The sequence below is a fragment of the Fragaria vesca genome, linkage group LG2 (assembly GCF_000184155.1).
Source record: "Fragaria vesca subsp. vesca linkage group LG2, FraVesHawaii_1.0, whole genome shotgun sequence".
Classification (NCBI taxonomy): domain Eukaryota; kingdom Viridiplantae; phylum Streptophyta; class Magnoliopsida; order Rosales; family Rosaceae; genus Fragaria; species Fragaria vesca.
Genome location: NC_020492.1, coordinates 6,337,992 through 6,355,289, shown reverse-complemented (window position 1 = coordinate 6,355,289; position 17,298 = coordinate 6,337,992). Strand labels below are relative to the sequence as shown.

Below are 17,298 nucleotides of genomic sequence, written 5' to 3'. Positions count from 1 at the left end.
GCACATATGAACTACATAGCATAATCTACATCTATCTTTAATGTCATTGTAAAAACTAACTAGTTCTTTCAAAACTCGCAGCTACGTCTTGGATGTGCAGTCCGGTCATCATCGATAAAACTAACAAACATTCCAACTCTATTATTTTCGTTAGATAATGACGTAATGTCATGATCTAAACCGTTCAATTCGTAACATTGAGAAATTTGTTCAGTTTTAATTAGTCCATCAAATAGGTTTGGGCCTCAATTCCACGACGGTATCAGTCAAAACTCCGTCAAGCCCATACCAACCAAAAGAAAAGCCCAAAGCACAAACCAACTGAAGGTCTCGTTCTTCTTCACTCTTCATTCCCTCACTCCTCACAGTAGTCGTCGCTCCCGTAGACTCTGCACCACTGACCAAACTCTCTCTCTCTTTCTCTCTCTCTCTCTCTGAGTACGATCCTCTCCCCCGATCTGAAACCCTAGATTTTCACAATTTGCATCACATACATACAAAATGTGGCGTCTGAATTGAACACGCGCATCTGAAAAAGCTTTTGACTTTGCTGCTCTCTGTTTCAGGAATGGCTACCCGAACCCTCGGGGCTCTTCTGGCGCTGGTTTTGGCGGTTACGATATGCGAAGCTGCCTCCGTCTTCCACCCGATCTCCGACTCTCACCGATCCGCGGCGACTGAGCTCCTCACGGAGGAATCGTTCGCCAGGTGAATTTAAACCCTAATTAAACTTGATATGAATTTTCTCTGAAAATGAAAAGATATGAATATTCTCATCAATGATTCATTTGAACAAAATGTCACTGAAAATTATCAGATTTGAAGTTTCGATTTTTACAGTGTTTTTCTTTGGTTAATTTGAGTGAAAAAATTAGAGTGATTTGGCTATTTTAGCCTCTGTCGAATTGTGTCTTGATTTGATTGATAATGTGTGGTTGTTATAGTCATTGTTATTTGTGTGGTGGAACTAGTATGAATGATATGCAACTGTTTGATTTGGTTAAATATTACAGCTTAGAAGAGGCCTATGAAGCTCTGAGATCATTTGAGGTTCTCGGGATTGATAAGCCTGATGTACGCGGTGCTACTTGTAAGTCTGTTGTGGAAAAGCTTGGATCATCGGCTTCTGCTCCAAAGGACTTGTTCTATGCGTTAAAGGTTAACGGTATTTTGAAGTGCGAGGTTAAGAAGGAAGTATTCGAGGTAGTGTTGAGTCTCTACCACCCATGTCTGTTCTCATCTTGTCTGTGATGGATGTGGTGGAATCCTGCAGTTGGAACTAATTCTCTTCTCCTTGTCTAGGGCATTGCTTCAAGGCTTAAAGCTGTGGTAAATGGTGCAAGCTCATTGCTAGACATCTATTACTCCATTGGCAGTTTGGTACTTATTAAGGTAAGTTATTGAACTACTACTTTCTTTGTAGCACTGCCCAATTGTCTGTTGGGTTCTGGTCCTCAAGTTTGGCTACAGAATTTATACATTAAGTGTTGGTGGTTCTGGAAAGAAAAAGAAAAGAAAATAGTAGTTCAACTGTGTGCATGGGAAGGAATATATTATTAGTGTTACTATTTTAATTGTTGTAATAGTCGAAAAGCTTCTTTTATCAATTTCTAGAGGTTCCACATCTTTTATTTGTCCATTAATATTCTTTTTCTTCTTGTGACAGGACCAAACTTCTGAGGTCGATGTACTTCTTGCTGACGCTGATGGAATTTTCCGATCTATCAAGGTTGGTTCCCATAGTCAGTACTGGTATTTATTAGTTGGTATTAGGTTGCCTTCTGGTTACCCATCCCCCCCCCCCCTCCCCTCCTGGAGATTTATCTATGTTATATAAGGCTAAAATCACACCTCTCCTTTTCTTTTGTTGTAATATAGATGTGGTAAATTCTATTGGGCTAGAGTGGTTGATCCTGATGCCTCAATAGTGATCTGCTTTGGCAATCAACTTTGTGTGTGTCTCTGTGTGGATGTCGCCAAAAAATTGTGTGCGCTTTTTTCCCCTTTTGATTAATTGTGATAAATCTATGGCAGTCTCTGAGCCAGAGCGATGGAAGGTGGCGCTACAGTTCGGATAATCCCCAGTCTAGTACCTATGCTGCTGGTAATAATTTTTCTGGCATAATTGAATTGCTATGTTCTAGCTCTTATCAAATAGGTAGTCTATTGGCTACAGAACGGTGAATTTTCCTCTCTGCCCCTCATAATCCTTCAATGAGTTGAATCCTAAATCTCAGTTTTTCAGAGAGGGATTAGTAACACTAGGTTATGATGCCAATAATTCAACAAAGGCCATAGGCTACTTAATATAAATTCTTAATAACTGTTTGTGGTTTACATGTCATACTAACCACTAAAGCTTACTACCCCTATTGCAGGATTAGCGATTGAAGCACTTGCTGGAGTTGTTTCGTTGGCGTCCTCAGAAATTGATCAATCTATGGTAATATACATTTGTTTATTTTGCTTGCTCGTATATGCACCAACATAAGCTCTAGCTAGTTTTGAATGGTACCAGTCATGATTTTGGTCCAAATTTGGTTATATATTATGACACTGACCGAGTCATCCCCGATTTCTGTGGATCATTTTTTGGACTTCATTTATATGTATATGTGTGTACTAGCTTTCCTTAGATCTTATTTTAAGAGCGCTTTTAGTCAGCTACCTCCTGTGTATTAGTTTTTTTATTTTTTTATTGTATGATAATGATTTCTTTCTCTTGGCAGATTGGGAAATTGAAAAGGGATGTTTCAAAGCTTTTTGACATTGTTGAGAAATATGGTATGTCTAGTTTTTAGTTTTTTTTTTTTTTTGGTTTATCGAAGTGCAGTTTTTATTTATGTGCTTCATAGCTTGTGTGATGATACAATTGTTAAGTAAGTTATAGAAGTTTTTATAGGTTTCGGACCCACATATGCAATCTAGATTTGCCTAAGCAGGAGAATAAATAATTCCAGACTTCATATGGTCTTAAATCATTGTTTCGTTGGTCATTGTACCGTGAGGCCGTGACTGTTATGCGAAACCTTTGGGGTTGTTGGTTTGGAAACTGTTGCTTCTGTCACCATCTGCTTGTCGGGATGGAATGATATCCATTATTGTTGTGATAACAAGTTTGCCATGATCCATATGAGCTATATAGCCTGCATGCTCTGTGATGTTTATGTGGAGTTGTTTGTTATGCCTTGGCATTGAAGTTTGAATGCTCACTGTAACCTCTTCCAACTTTTCCAACATGCTGATTAATAATATTGTCCCACATGTGTCTTGAGTTGGTTTTGGATTTACTTGCCATCTGTTGTATAACTTGTGCTGTATCATTTGGCTAACAAACTACATTTTTTAGATGATGGTGCCTTTTACTTCGACGAAAAAGTTGATCAGAGTCCTCTTTCAACTACTGCCTCAGTTGTTCGAGGGCTGACAGCTTTAGCAGCTGTGACTTCTGAAAACTTAAAGGTGATTGATAGCATGTCTTGCAGGAATAATTTTCCATAGGGTGTGTGCTGTGGGGTTTGGATGTCCTTACGTATTATAATACTTAACATTTGATTGCAGGTTCCAGGGGACAAGATATTGGGTTTGGCAAAATTCTTCCTTGGGATTGGCATTCCAGGCAATAATAAAGACTTCTTCAACCAGATTGACTCTTTATCTTCTTTGGAAAGCAATAAGTAAGTGCTTTTTTTCCTTATTAAATTAGATCTTGATGATTATTTTGCATTTTGTTACATGGGTTATTGTTTATTACTTCCTCGTATGAATAAATATTTGTATGTTTAATAATAGTTTTTGTTTTTGAATTTCGGTTTTAAATTTTTTCCTTCTGTATTCGTGATCAAGAGATGCAATTGCATAGCTGATGGCTTTATTATTATTTGCAATTGCTCCAGTATGGGGATTTCGTGCTGTATCTAAAGTTGTACTGTAATCTTATTGTCTCCTATGTTTATATATTTATTTATTTATTTATTTATTTCTCTATGATGCAGGGTGTCTGTCCCCCTGATTTTATCGCTTCCAACTACAGTGCTTTCATTGACTAAAAAAGACCAGCTCAAGGTTTGTCAATCAGTCAACTCATTCTGTGTTCCTTAAATGGTTGCTGAATCATGAATAATACCCTCTTCATGTTCTTGGGGGATGTCAGTCATCGTGGATTGGATATCTCTAAGCACCTATTACGTAGCTGTCCTAATTTAAGCAGTCATAATGCATTTTTGATTATTAAGAGCAGATAAAGTTGAAGCGAAAAAAATGTGGAAAGGAATACAACCATAACAAAGTGTAAAGGTTGATGAGACGACAGATGGATGGGAAGGGAAAAATAGTAGAGATATATAGGAAGCTTGATACGAGGACGTTATAATCCATGAAACACTTTTTTTTCTTGATTAAAAAAAAAAAGAACAACCCCAAGCTACCTCCTTCACCAGTAACCAAGGAGATGCAACCAGATTTTATTCGTGAATATATATATTTATATATATATATTTAAGAACTGATGTGTTATGCTGTATCATGCTTTACTTTGTTTAACTATGGTATTTTGGTTTGAATCATTATTTTAAACAGGTCAAAGTGAGTACTGTGCTTGGATCAAGTGCCCCTCCTCTGACTGTTAGGTTGGTGCGAGCTTTCAGTTCTGGTTCAAAAGATGCTTCCGTAATTAGCAGCCAGGTAATTTACGACTGTTCTTTTCTGTTTTTGTAGTAAGACCAGTATTTCATTCTTTTGGATTTTCATGGCCTCTGTTTTTGCATGCATTGATATAGGAACTCAAGTTTGATCAAGAAAGTGGGTACCATGTCCTGGATGTTTTGCCAAAGAGCGTTGATGTTGGAAGTTACATATTTGTCTTTGAGGTACTCGTGTGTTTTGTTCTAGTTAAATCTGCATTCATCTCAATATTAATCCGGCTTGTGATATAGACTGAGCTAGCCAAACTTTTTGTAGGTTCTTCTTCATAATTCTGAACATGAAACAGTTTATACAACTGGAGGTTTGGCCCAAGTAGGTGTATTTGTCACCGGAGTTATCAGTGTAGAGAATGCAGAAATTTCTGTCCTTGAAAGCGATAAGAGCGTAGAAACCCAGAAAAAGTACGCTTCTAATAGTATCAACTCTTATAGTTACGTTTCAACATATAGCATAGGTTTTTTCTGAATTTGGTTTTAGCATCATTAACTAATAATTGTTACATGAACAATTTGTGCTTACTCTGATCCGGAACATTTTGAACCGTATTACTAGCTTGATACTTACAAATCATCAATGTACCAGATTAGATTTAGCTGGAGAAAATGCAATTTCGCTATCAGCAAACCACCTCCAAAAGCTGCGCCTATCCTTTCAGTTGACTACTCCTTTGGGTCATGCTTTTAAGCCACATCAGGTTTGTAGTTCTCTATACTCATCACGAGTTAAACTCTCAGTGTTCAGTTTATTTATAAATTTATTGGGCTGCAGGTGTTTCTCAAATTGACACATGAGAGCAAGGTTGAACATATTTTTGTGGTGGGGAGCTCTGGCAAGAAATTCGAGAAAACACTAGTAAGTATTTTTGGTTTTATCCTTTAATTTGTTTATGTCATTAAGACCGGTCTATTGAAAGCATACATGAACCATACAATGATCATATTGACATACATGTACTTAAGCCAACCTGAACAGTCAATGTGCGTCCCCTCAATGCTCCATAGCCCATAAGGATAGTAAAATTTAGATCTTATAATGCATGATTATTATTTCGAACACTGAAGAAGAAAGATGCAGTTTTCACCCATCTTGGGTCTGGATACCAATGGAGACTTTTTTGCTCAGTTTTGGCTTTTAATTTTGCAGGATTTCCTCGGGTTGGTTGACAAGTTTTACTATCTCTCTGGTAATTATGACCTTCAATTAACTGTTGGAGATGCTGTAATGGTAAGCCAAACTTTACCTCTAGTTTTTAACCTGTTTTACCATTTGATGATCTGAGAAAATTGTTGTTTCTCTTTTCCAGGAAAACTCTTTCTTACGGGCTATTGGCCACGTTGATTTAGATCTTCCAGAAGCACCTGAGAAGGCCACCCGCCCTCCTTCACCGGCTGTTGACCCTTACCTAAAGTATGGGCCCAAAGCAGAGATTAGCCACATCTTTAGGGTTGCAGAGAAACTTCCACCTAACCATCTTTCTTTTGCTTTCTTGGGTCTTCTGTTTTTGCCGTTGATTGGATTTTTGGTTGGGGTGAGTGAAGTGAATCTTCAATCTATTGTTATGCTCATAAAACTTATTTACGTCTCATACTCAAATCTCTTGGCTACTCCGAGATGATCTGAAGAGGTACCTCGATTGGTTGTTATGCACTGACATGTAAAAGTACCATAAGAGATGTATGGGATGACATTATTAATTTTACTCGTTTTTAGATATTGGGTAATGTTTGTTGACCTTATTTTATGTATTAAACAGCTATTACACTTGGGAGTGAATTTGAAGAACTTCCCTACATCAGCAGTACCAGCCACCTTTGGTATTCTGTTCCATGTTGGTATTGCAGCAGTTCTTTTGCTCTATGTGCTTTTCTGGCTGAAGGTATGCCATTTGTCTGTAGCGGTAACTCACATTTTTGTTCTTGCACATTGATAATCTTCTCGTGGGGCTTGCCTATTTACTTGTTTTTTTCCATGTACAGTTGGATCTATTTACGACCCTGAAATGGCTTGGATTGTTTGGAGTTTTCCTGCTGTTTGTGGGACACAGGATCCTTTCCCATCTCGCCTCTACATCATCCAAGTTGAAATCTGCTTGAGAAGAAAAATTCAAGAAATCTCCTGTTTTAGAGAGATCAAAGGAAAGACCGAGGAAATTTCCCTTTGAAGAGAAACAGAGCGTGGGACATTTAGATCAATTTTGTAGGACTCTATTATGTCATACCTGTGTACCTGTTAACTTTAGAATTTTACTACCCACAATCATATTTATTCCAAAAGGAAAGTTGTACTCACGGGCTTCATCATTGACATCAGTGGTAAAGAGACTTTAGTTACAAGGAAGTACATTGTGATCAACATCGTTTTAATTATAATGGGTAGAATTGATATATGATGAAAAATCTAAGCTGCCATGATAGACTTACTGTAGACAATAACATGTACTCATGCCAGATCTGATTTGAATTCTTTCTCAAATTAGGGTTTCTTTTTATTTGGGAAAGTTTTCTAATCAAGGTTTAGGAAGTGGGAATTGGAAGGCACATTAACAGCCGGAAGTACCTAGTTTTCTAAGCATTCTCAATGAAATGGACAAACTTTTGGGTGATAGCCATATTAGACAAGGCATTATGAAAATGCATCTTATTTCTGTCTGTTTAGTTTCATTTGTGTCTATTGGTCCTCTGTAGCCCTCAATTGTTTGCGAGTCGGTTTTGTTAGTATCATTAGCAAAAGGGATAGTATACTCTTTCTCCAATTATTGGCAGGAAACAACTATCTTACAATTTCCAAATGAATTATAAATTTAATGGAAAACAGTCTGTCATGTAAAGGAATAAAGAAAAATTGAAAACAAAAAATTACAGACTAGAGCAGATGCAACAAAATTATAAATTAAACCACCTTGTGTGGAATGCCAGGAACATATTATGCTATTCTAACTCCCTAACGCTCTCGCTTGTACGCCAAATCTTTTTCTGGATAATAAACACTGCATCATCCTCATCTTGGTCTGCATCAGCACTTGCCACTGCTTCCCAGTGTAATGCCTTCATGTATTTTTTAATGTACTCCACCACCTTCGGCTTATCGCGGACAATGATGAAACCCTTGGGCCTGAGGATGCGATCCATCTCAATCATCAAGTCAACAGCACTACATCCTTTCCTTTCGACATCAGAGAAAACAGTCCACGCATGAAGTAGATCATAAGTTCTTGGGTAGGTTGAGTAGGCTTCACACCTGTTACGGTTTGCACCAAATGCAGATTATCAATATCAGATGTTGATATTATACAGTACAGATCTCATTTCTGTACATCACATATTTTATAATATGAAACGTAATTTAGCAGTCAACTATAGAATCTATTGTTCGATTTGTTCCAGTAATCCGGAAGTAAGCCTGACAAAATTTCAGATATGAGCAGAGAAGAATGTAATATCTCAAAGCAATTGGAACAGTCTTGTATAGGTTGATATTTTTCTTTGACATTAACATAATGATGGCACAAACTATGATATCACAAGAATCTATGGAAGTCCAGACACTGCGATATGCATATTAAACACTAGGGAGCAACAAGAGTAACCCCGTTTAAAATTTTGAAGCTTCTAAATCATTTTTAAACCAACATGGACTATACCGTTGCTCTTTATCAAAACATATGTGGAGCGAGTACTAGCAGAAATATTTTAGTTTTCACTTTTCACCCACTCGGTGAGAAAATACTACTAATCAAAATTGTGAAACGTACCAGCTGTGTATTGAGCCTATTAGGCCTCTGTCATATATTATTTTCAGTGTGTTAGGTCCGTCTTCTGCCACCACATTCATAACCCAAACAGGTTTGTTCTTTAAAGAAGCTGCAAACGAACCCATGTTTGCCTTCATGTCCATCACGTTCCTCACTGTGTCAGGATTAATCTTTGAGCTCAAAAGATTCCAGTAATTGTCAACTCTTTGCTGCCATACTTCCTGCACATTATTAATTATGTCATAAACCAAGCCTTTGTACATCTGTATCTTTGCATATGTAGATACTGGCAAAGCACATCAGTTATGCAATGAAATAAAAGAAAAGAGAAGGCTTGTGTGGGTTACCATGTCCTTTTCAAATGCATCAGTAGATACGTGCAAGTCAGCAAGACGGGGAGGAGGTGTTGTCAATCTAGCAGGCCAAGGAGCCAAACCACTTCCTCTTGATGTCTGAATTTCTGAACAGAGTAACGCAGCAGATATATATTAGTGAAATTTCAACTTTCAATGCTACTTGACACATTGCGGACAGCAGACAGTGCAGCACAAGAAGATACATCAAATAATAATGATAATAATAATTAAAATTAAAAATATAAAGAGAAGACACACACATAATTGGTTTCTCTGAGCATGAACATGATAATCTCTACGATAGTACAATTTGCCAATTTGGTTTTACATCATATGTCAGAAAACAATCTTGAGCTCTTACCAGAGCGATGAGTATTGGATTGAAAGAAGCTGGGACAACTTTGCTTTCAATCACGCTGGCTAAAACAGACCTTTTGTTTTGTTTTTGTTTGTAACTGTTTTACAATATGTTGGCTTTCAACTGAAACCTCTGTTAAAATACAAGGAAAATGCAAAGCACTATGCTCCATCTATTCCAATTGGTCTACTTCCTAGATTAGTAATGCTCAAGTTTAATCATGTTATTGAGTTAACACTTAACAGGTTATGGCATCCTATTTAAAGTGCCCTGACACAGAAATGGTGGTAAATAATAAGAACCAGAGGAAGTTGAACTCACGTTCAGTGTATGGTGTGATGCATGCCTCCATTTTCACATCCCAAGTGGCATCTGGATCAGCATCCGATCTACAAAGGGGAGGTTGAGTTCCAGGCTCTCTTGACATGTAACAATCATTAGTCAGCGGCTTGACCCAAATAACAGTTTGGTTCCTTTTAGCAGCTATTTTCCAACACATCCGTTCCACAAGGGCACTCATCTCCTTCCATATTCTCAGATCCTCCTCATCCTGGGCATAGGCTTCCGGAGATGAGTAGGCAAAATAGCCTCCTGGTCTCAGTACCCTATCTAGCTCAAGGAGAAGTATCCCATCCCTTTGAAGCCAATCAATCCTACAGCGAGAACAATGTGCCAGTTCAAAAGATCGACTTGGGTAAGGGAGTCTCTTTGTCCCTAGAACACCAAGATATGCAGGAATTCCTCTTTCTAAAGCAAACTGGATCTGATTTTGATGGACATCATTAGGTGCCAAGGACATTGTAATGACATCTGAAGACAGCAGGTAACCTCCAAAACTAGCAACACCACAGCCAACATCAAGGAATGTCCGAAGATTTCCCCCATTGTTTATAATGTCATTAGGAAAGTTGAGCATCTGCCAATCCAAACCAAGAATACATCATAAAAGCAAAAAAGAAAAACCTCAAACATATATGTTAGACTACTGACTGGGTACTTTTACCCCCACTTTGGAAAGCCACTTGACTTACATTGGCCATTGCTGCGATGTACTTTCCAGCTCCATAATGAAAGTGAGTACCTCCTCCAGGAAATCCAATCTTTTCACCTTTGACAACCATCCACTTTTGGTCAGACTTCTCTTTTGCAAGGTGAGTATGAGGTATATTTGCTTTCCATACCTCATCTCTGCTTTTAGGCCACTTGATGGGGATCTATATCAATGAAGACAGCATACATATTCAATTCTCAATTCAAATTACTCAGAATGCAACGTTCCCTCAATTCCATATATATAAACAATGCAGCATCTCACCTTGTATCCAGGTGGGGGAGGAATTAAACAGTTAAACCGCTTTTCAGGAGCAGGGCAGTGTCTCTCATAATGTTCCATCAAAGACAGATCCAACTTCAACCTTGTCTGGTAAATAAGGTTTCTGTCTAAGCAAGGAATTAATTCTGAATGTCTATCATCACAAACCTACATCGCAAATAGAGAAAAAATGGAATTAGTTTAGTATACAAGATTACTCAACTAACTCAATGGTAAGTAAAAAGAGTATGTAAATAGAACAAGTTAGACTAGATGGCTCACCGGTATGCTCTTCAGTACAACACCATCATCTTCATCTTCACCAAGTTTGGTAGGTGTCTCATCAACCTCTTCATCCCCACCCAAGTAAGTAGAACCGAATTTTCTTATTTTACTGCTATACTCCAAAGCGGTGGAACCATTTCTTTTAGTATACATGTACAGCCCACCACAAACAATCACCAAAACTAGAACCAAGGTGACTGATCGTTTCTTTGAGCCCCCATCAGCTCGCCCCCGCGACATGGTTGCGACCAACAAGACAAACCACCTTCTACTTTGACTTCAACATACAGAGTCCAGAATCAAGCTACCAGATGCCAGCTCCAACCTCACTCCAAATGGAGATCAATAGATGCTTCTCTTCTGAAATGCTTCAATCAACAGAAGAAGATCAAACAGTCAGTTTAAACTCATTAACTACGCAAGTACAAGAAGAAAACGATCCATGATGCATCAACAATCCAAGTATGATTACTTCAAATCAGCACTTCAACTCAATTCTAGTTTAATCGCAACAACCAATCAAATCAGACATAAGTATTAGCATCGAAACTACAAGATAATCTCAAGCTCATCAATACGTTAAAGCAAACCAGAAAATGATGACAGTGCCATACATACACAAACCGACACCACCCAGAACAACTAAATCAAGTGCAACAACTACTAAATCTAAATCACAGCACCATAAACGAAACCAAATCCAACCCAGTTCATCAAAACAAGAACAAATCTAAACAAAAGTACCTGATTTGTATGCACTAGAATAAACACCCGAGATATGAATGGTAACAGTATACAACCAATGCCACAAACCAAAGCTAACAATAAATGTGAAAATGGAAAGAACCTAAAACCAGAAACATAAAAAGTAAACATTTTTCAACACTGAAAATCCACCGACAGTTGCCAGCTAACAATAAATGTGACACCTTCAACTCCCAACGAACCAAGAAATGACAGAGATAGATTAGACCCCCAAAAAAAAAAAGCGTCGGTAATATTAAGCCCCACACGTCAATTCAGGCATTGGTGAATCAAAGATGGGATTTTGGGTAGCAAAGTTCAGATCTTTAATGGTTGCAGATGCGCATTGTACATGAAAAATTGATGGGATTGAATGGAAGGACGTACCTGGTGATTTGGAGCAGAGGATGAAGAGAGAGATGGGTCCTTTGAGAGAGGAAGAGGGAATATAAATGTGGGAATTTGGGTCAGAGTGAGATCTATTTTGTAGTTGTATATAAATTTATAGACACAGAGAGAGAGAGTGAGGAGAGAATGGGAGATGAGATCTAACACTCTCTGGCTGTGTGTGAAAGAGAGAAGAGGGAGGAGGGAGGGACCCCGGTGACGGTGTTAAAGACGACAGTTCCAGGTTGTCGTTTCGATTTTGATCAAGATAAATCATAGTGATAAACTAGTGGCTATAGGAACAATTGTTCTTAATAGGGTTTTTGTTGATTTTTGTGGGTAGGTCCTTGCATCCAATAAGTGCAGTTGGAGTTTAACCAAACCTTTGTGTTGAATCAGGAGTTTAAATTATATTGGTTTGGTACAACAAGTTGGTTTTCAACTAACATTTACCAATGATGAATTTTATTATTGGAGATAGGGTGGATGCTTAACTTATCTTCTAGAGTGTGTGAGATTGACATAGAGATCATTTTCTTAGGAGATGGTTATGATCTCTAATACTAAGTGGAAGGTAAACACCTGTAGAAAGATTGTTACTGGTTAATATAAAAGTTACATGTATGCTCAATATTTATATCAACTGATTTATATTTTTACTATTATATAATTTGAGACTATCACGTGTTCATGATTTCAATAGATATAATAACGCCGCATTTGATATATATTCAACTGACTATCATCACTATACTGTTGGGTAATAGTACCGCACTACCTTATCATTCTTTGAACCCGACTTAAGATCATCAATTCAACCAGCATTCCTGCAAATGGATGATTCTGTACTATCAAATTACCCTCATTCTGATAGTTCATGAGTGCAAAGGACAGTCCTTTTCATTTCCAAGATAACATCAAGTTTCTATTTCAGTCGATTGATACCGATTAATGCACCTGTGGTCCATTGAAAACGAAGTGTCGTTTTTTGCCACAAGTGACAGTTATTTGCCGCGCGGTGAAAACGGTCCAAGTACTATATATTTACGACTTTGCCCCCAACCGACATAGCCCGTCAAGCTCCAAACTTTGCTCAACCCACAATCACAATCAGACAGCCAGAAAAGAAAAAAGGGAATTCGAATTTAGGGCTTTTGAAATCCCAATTCGAATTCCAATTCTACCCACAAACATGGCCAGAAATATTTCCGATTCTTTGAAAGGTAAAAAGCGCGCGCGGGAATCCGACGCCGAACCCGAACCCGAACCGGAATCCGGCGATATCGATCAGATTCTGTCATTAGGTATAGAAATTCAATTTCTTCTTTACTCAATTAGTAACTATCGATTGGAAATTACATAACTTTTTGGTGAATTACAGAGGAAAATCTTACCTTTAGTGACACATTGGTGGCGCTTCGCATAATGCGAGAGCAGTTTCCCCAAATTGACAAGGTTATATTTGTTTTTTTTTTTTTTCATTTGTTAAGTTTTGATTTTGATATGATTTCGAAGCTCAGTTTATTGAGTAGTTGTGCATTGTTCATAGTCTTTTCTGGTTTCGAAGAATTTGATACTTGTTGAACGTAGTGGTTAGTTAGTATTGATTTGTGACCTTTTTGGTGGAATTTGCAGCCAATTCAGCCTTTCATTTTGCGGTCACAGCTGTATAGCAGTGTAGAGGACAGGACACAAGTGGACCGGGACCTGGAGGTATGGCATTTCTGAGATGTTTAATAGAAATGTGTTACTGACTGCCATTTGTAGTCGGCTTTTGATAAGAGTGCTGGTGTCTTGTTTTGTATGGTATTTGTTAGGACAAAAATGACTACTGATATCGATTAGGTTCAGGATTACAATGATTGAGGCCAACGATAATCATGAATGCTGCTAATCTTTCATGATCATCAGAGGCTATTTCTTCGCTGATATTTTAGCATTGTCTGAAACCGTTAGAAATTGCTTCATATTTGAAATTTCTGGCCTTAGTTACTGAATCGCTGTAGGATACTTGAAAAGAAATTTGTTTCAAGAAATTTATGTGATAAGTTGTTTGTGAGTAAAAACAGACATCTGAAACTCTGGTGAAAGGTAGAATTGGTAATACTTGGTTAAGGCTCAAGGGAACGACGATCCTTGTCTAACTAGGTTAGCATGTTCATTGTTGGCAACTTCGGTCTTCCGGAATCTTTAATTATTCATGTCCGCTACTTTAATTTTGTATTCTCTTGCAGACTCTAAGAAGAGAGAAAGTGTTGCGCATCTTCAAATTAAATACAGGGCAGGATGATCATGCAATAATTTTTTTCGATGACTACCTATGCCAGGTCTGTATGTTTATTTAGAGTTATAATTTTATTGTATCATATAGTCTTTTGCTATACCTTTCTTCATCTGCACTTTTATCTTCTGTAGATAGTATAAGTGGATATCATTTGATTTGATATGTGTTTCATCGACTATTTTAGGCTTCTAGCCTTTGTAGTGATATTTGCAAGGACTTGGCAGTGCTAGATAAACTAATTAATTGTCTGTGTATATGTGTAGGTAGACCGAGTTGTGAAAAGATTGGAAGGAGAAAAGGAAAGAGATATTCTTGAAGTTTTCAAGTGGTTCAGATCACATGTTATTGATTTCAAGCTTGAACCTAGTATTGAACACCAAGAACTTGTGAGTGATCAGAATACATGTCAATTGGAAATTAATTTACTTTAGGCTCCGTATAATGTATTACACCTATCTAAAGGTGCTATATTAGTCAAATCTGCTTGTGTTATTACGGTAATATATTGATATATTATGATTTGCACCTATAATGTGGTTAATTGCTTTGTGTTTGTCTGCATATATCTCAGTTCATGAATGTTCTTTTGTAGTGTTGCATGCATACTCTTTAGTGTAGGTAGGTATGTAGATAATTTGTGCGGAAATAATGGATTTGCACTGCTTTCTTGTCAGAATAATGACTCTTTGCTTTACTTTGTTTGGTCATACTATAGATTTCCAAACCATCTGAAATAGTTCACCACACCACCCCCCCCCCCCCCCGTCTTTTTTTTTCTGACCTGGGGGAAAAACAATTACTAGTTGTCATAGTTTGGATGAAGTTTTCTGAGATGAGTTTTCGGTGTGCCAGTTAAATATATGATGCAAAAATAGAAAAAGTAGAAGAAGATTGATTAGGTCACTAGGTTGAGCTTCGGGAAGAGTGCCAAATCCTATACCTGGTATTTTTCTGAAAGTCTGGGACTGTTTTTGAGTGTTATGACTATGGAGATAACTTAGATCTGTATTATGTATCTTACACAGCATTTTCGAACCAGTTTAATGAGTTAATGGAATAATGGTCGAACTAGTCATACTGTTGATACAATCTACGATGCAATCCAACTGAAAAGTTCTATACTGCAGTGTGCACTATTATCTCTTGGAGGAAAGGTCAAAGATGAACACATCTCCCTTTTAATGAATTCTGGCCTTCTTGTAAGTAAACTTGAACATTGATCTATTATGTTAAGTAGTGAATTTATTCTGTGTTGCTTTGTTTACATTGTTTGAAACAAACACCAACAGTGAAATGGTTTGGAATACTTTTTCATCACCAACACTAATCATGATTTTATTTATGTCAATCTCTTCTTTGTGTTTAGGGATTGCTTCTCTTTGGTTTTGTTTGTTGGGTTTCTTCCAAACAATTTTGATGGTCTGAAAGCTTACTAACTGTCACATTTACTTATAGACTCGGCAACTTATTGACCCAAACATTTACTGGTTCGCAATTCCAAATATTGGTTCAGTACTTAAAGGCCTTTCTCAGGTATGCTCAACTTCCCACTATATCTTAGACAGTTGAATTAACATCCACATTCTTCGTTTCATACCTTAGAGGCTTTCATCTGACTGGAAGTTTACCTTGGATGTCAAGTTGATACTACTCACTAACCACTATCTCTTGGTTGAATTTCTTCTTGTATATTAGCTGTGAGTTTGACATACTAACCATCTACACTTTAATAATTTAGTTCTTCTTGCATTTTGTTAGCTATCATGTCTACAAACTTCGGAATTTCGAAAAGCAACTGTAACTCATTATTTACTCTTTTCCAGGGAAGAAAGGAAGTGCTTTCCCTTTTAAACCGCAGGAGATATAAAGAAATGATGTTGGCACCCTTAGAGAAGAAGCGGCTTAGATTCTCTTCACTTGATATGAGATTTCATCTTCGTGATCTGATAGGCTCAGGTCATCTCAAAACTGTCCAAATACCAACAGGCATAGTTGTACGAGTATCAAAAGATTGATTTAGCAATTAGCTCTCTATTGATGATGGGATGTTTAACAAATTACAGAGTTTCTCTTCGCTGTCTTCTTCTAGATGGTAGGTATGAACGACTCATTACTTGCAATTTGCTTTGTATTTATTGCCTTATCCCGCACAGTACTGTTTTTAATGAAAAGAAATTACAGTTTCTTTGGTTTTCTTACATTTCCTGCATGGATGCTGAGGAAAATGTTCTAATCTCATGGAAACCGAGCTCCAAATAAATTCGTGTTTTTGGTTGAAATATTAAAAGCTCCATTAAAAATATTAAATTTTTAAATAATTGGCAATTAAGAATAGAGTTTTGACAGTAGGGTGGATCATTTTGTACTCCTAGATGTGACTAAGCTATGCCATTGTGGCAAGGGAATAAAACCAATTTGGTAATCGCTTGGAGATGACCAGTTACATGTTGGATTCTCTGCATGACTGCGTAGTGATGGCTACAAGAGAAGTTTCTTGGTTGCTGAATCAGAAGAAGCCAAAAACACTAAAGCTGAACTACTTAAAACTGATGTGCTTTGAGCTCACATTATATACAGTTGCAAAGAATAATATGAAAACAAGGCAACTCGCCCTACACCATAAACCCATTTTCCTTAAAAGCACAGTCTGAGCCTTAAAGTTTTACTTCAGAGTAAAAATAGTTAAAATATTTTGCGAAAACGAAGCTACGAATACTATTGCTTAAGAGTTGGAATGTCGGTTTTCTCCCGCCAGCAATTGATTTCCGGCGTTAGAGCCTCTTATATGAGTTATATCAGATAATGCATGGGGGACTACTGATCACTATGTACAGATGATGGGAACTGCGTATGCTGCACTTGTGTATATTGTTCAAAAGAAGCTGTAGTTGTTGGGACTGATTGTCACTCAGCATATGTCATAGCACCCCAAATAGTAAAACAGTAATTGAATGAAAACAGCCGCTGAACAACAAGACTTAAATTAGTAATGCAAGTCCACAAAAGGGATTAATCATATTTATCTGAACTCAATCATGGTTTTTCTAGCAGTGACTGATCACTTGCATGCGATGCTGCATATATCAATACATGACTGGAATGTGGACAAACATGTCT

The 17,298-nt window shown here is 37.4% G+C and overlaps 3 protein-coding genes across 3 annotated transcripts; 2 read left to right on the top strand and 1 right to left on the bottom strand.

Annotated features, from left to right (window-relative positions):
* Positions 1-389: 389 nt before the first annotated feature.
* On the top strand, positions 390-7,094 carry LOC101291390 (dolichyl-diphosphooligosaccharide--protein glycosyltransferase subunit 2-like). Its single transcript, XM_004289910.1, has 20 exons — positions 390-438; positions 567-708; positions 1,014-1,203; positions 1,303-1,392; positions 1,667-1,729; positions 2,035-2,104; positions 2,379-2,443; positions 2,730-2,784; positions 3,350-3,462; positions 3,562-3,677; positions 3,996-4,065; positions 4,579-4,683; positions 4,779-4,868; positions 4,960-5,105; positions 5,287-5,398; positions 5,473-5,556; positions 5,848-5,928; positions 6,008-6,232; positions 6,458-6,580; positions 6,681-7,094. The coding sequence occupies exons 2-20, from the start codon at positions 569-571 to the stop codon at positions 6,795-6,797; spliced, it is 2,055 nt and encodes a 684-aa protein (XP_004289958.1). The 5' UTR covers positions 390-438; positions 567-568; the 3' UTR covers positions 6,798-7,094.
* Positions 7,095-7,426: 332 nt separating this feature from the next.
* On the bottom strand, positions 7,427-12,080 carry LOC101291105 (probable methyltransferase PMT8-like). Its single transcript, XM_004289909.1, has 9 exons — positions 11,898-12,080; positions 10,764-11,134; positions 10,485-10,649; positions 10,201-10,383; positions 9,491-10,085; positions 9,097-9,104; positions 8,803-8,907; positions 8,456-8,676; positions 7,427-7,941 (listed from the first exon to the last, which is right to left on the bottom strand). Exons 2-9 carry the CDS (start codon positions 11,004-11,006, stop codon positions 7,632-7,634), a joined length of 1,830 nt encoding a protein of 609 aa, XP_004289957.1. The 5' UTR covers positions 11,007-11,134; positions 11,898-12,080; the 3' UTR covers positions 7,427-7,631.
* A 906-nt stretch (positions 12,081-12,986) lies between these two features.
* On the top strand, positions 12,987-16,280 carry LOC101290823 (serine/threonine-protein kinase 19-like). Its single transcript, XM_004289908.1, has 8 exons — positions 12,987-13,201; positions 13,279-13,352; positions 13,533-13,610; positions 14,132-14,224; positions 14,445-14,567; positions 15,309-15,380; positions 15,637-15,714; positions 16,005-16,280. The coding sequence occupies exons 1-8, from the start codon at positions 13,090-13,092 to the stop codon at positions 16,194-16,196; spliced, it is 822 nt and encodes a 273-aa protein (XP_004289956.1). The 5' UTR covers positions 12,987-13,089; the 3' UTR covers positions 16,197-16,280.
* The last annotated feature ends 1,018 nt before the right edge of the window (positions 16,281-17,298 follow it).

Coding starts and splice junctions, on each gene's coding strand:
- LOC101291390 (XM_004289910.1), top strand. CDS start 569: ATGGCTACCCGAACCCTCGGGGCTCTTCTGGCGCTGGTTTTGGCGGTT. Junction 5,106..5,286: donor AGCGTAGAAACCCAGAAAAA/GTACGCTTCTAA, acceptor TCAATGTACCAG/ATTAGATTTAGCTGGAGAAA. Junction 6,233..6,457: donor TGATTGGATTTTTGGTTGGG/GTGAGTGAAGTG, acceptor TGTATTAAACAG/CTATTACACTTGGGAGTGAA.
- LOC101290823 (XM_004289908.1), top strand. CDS start 13,090: ATGGCCAGAAATATTTCCGATTCTTTGAAAGGTAAAAAGCGCGCGCGG. Junction 14,225..14,444: donor TCGATGACTACCTATGCCAG/GTCTGTATGTTT, acceptor GTATATGTGTAG/GTAGACCGAGTTGTGAAAAG. Junction 15,381..15,636: donor TAATGAATTCTGGCCTTCTT/GTAAGTAAACTT, acceptor ATTTACTTATAG/ACTCGGCAACTTATTGACCC.
- LOC101291105 (XM_004289909.1), bottom strand. CDS start 11,006: ATGTCGCGGGGGCGAGCTGATGGGGGCTCAAAGAAACGATCAGTCACC. Junction 10,384..10,484: donor CTCCCCCACCTGGATACAAG/GTGAGATGCTGC, acceptor TCATTGATATAG/ATCCCCATCAAGTGGCCTAA. Junction 8,677..8,802: donor ATGCATTTGAAAAGGACATG/GTAACCCACACA, acceptor AATAATGTGCAG/GAAGTATGGCAGCAAAGAGT.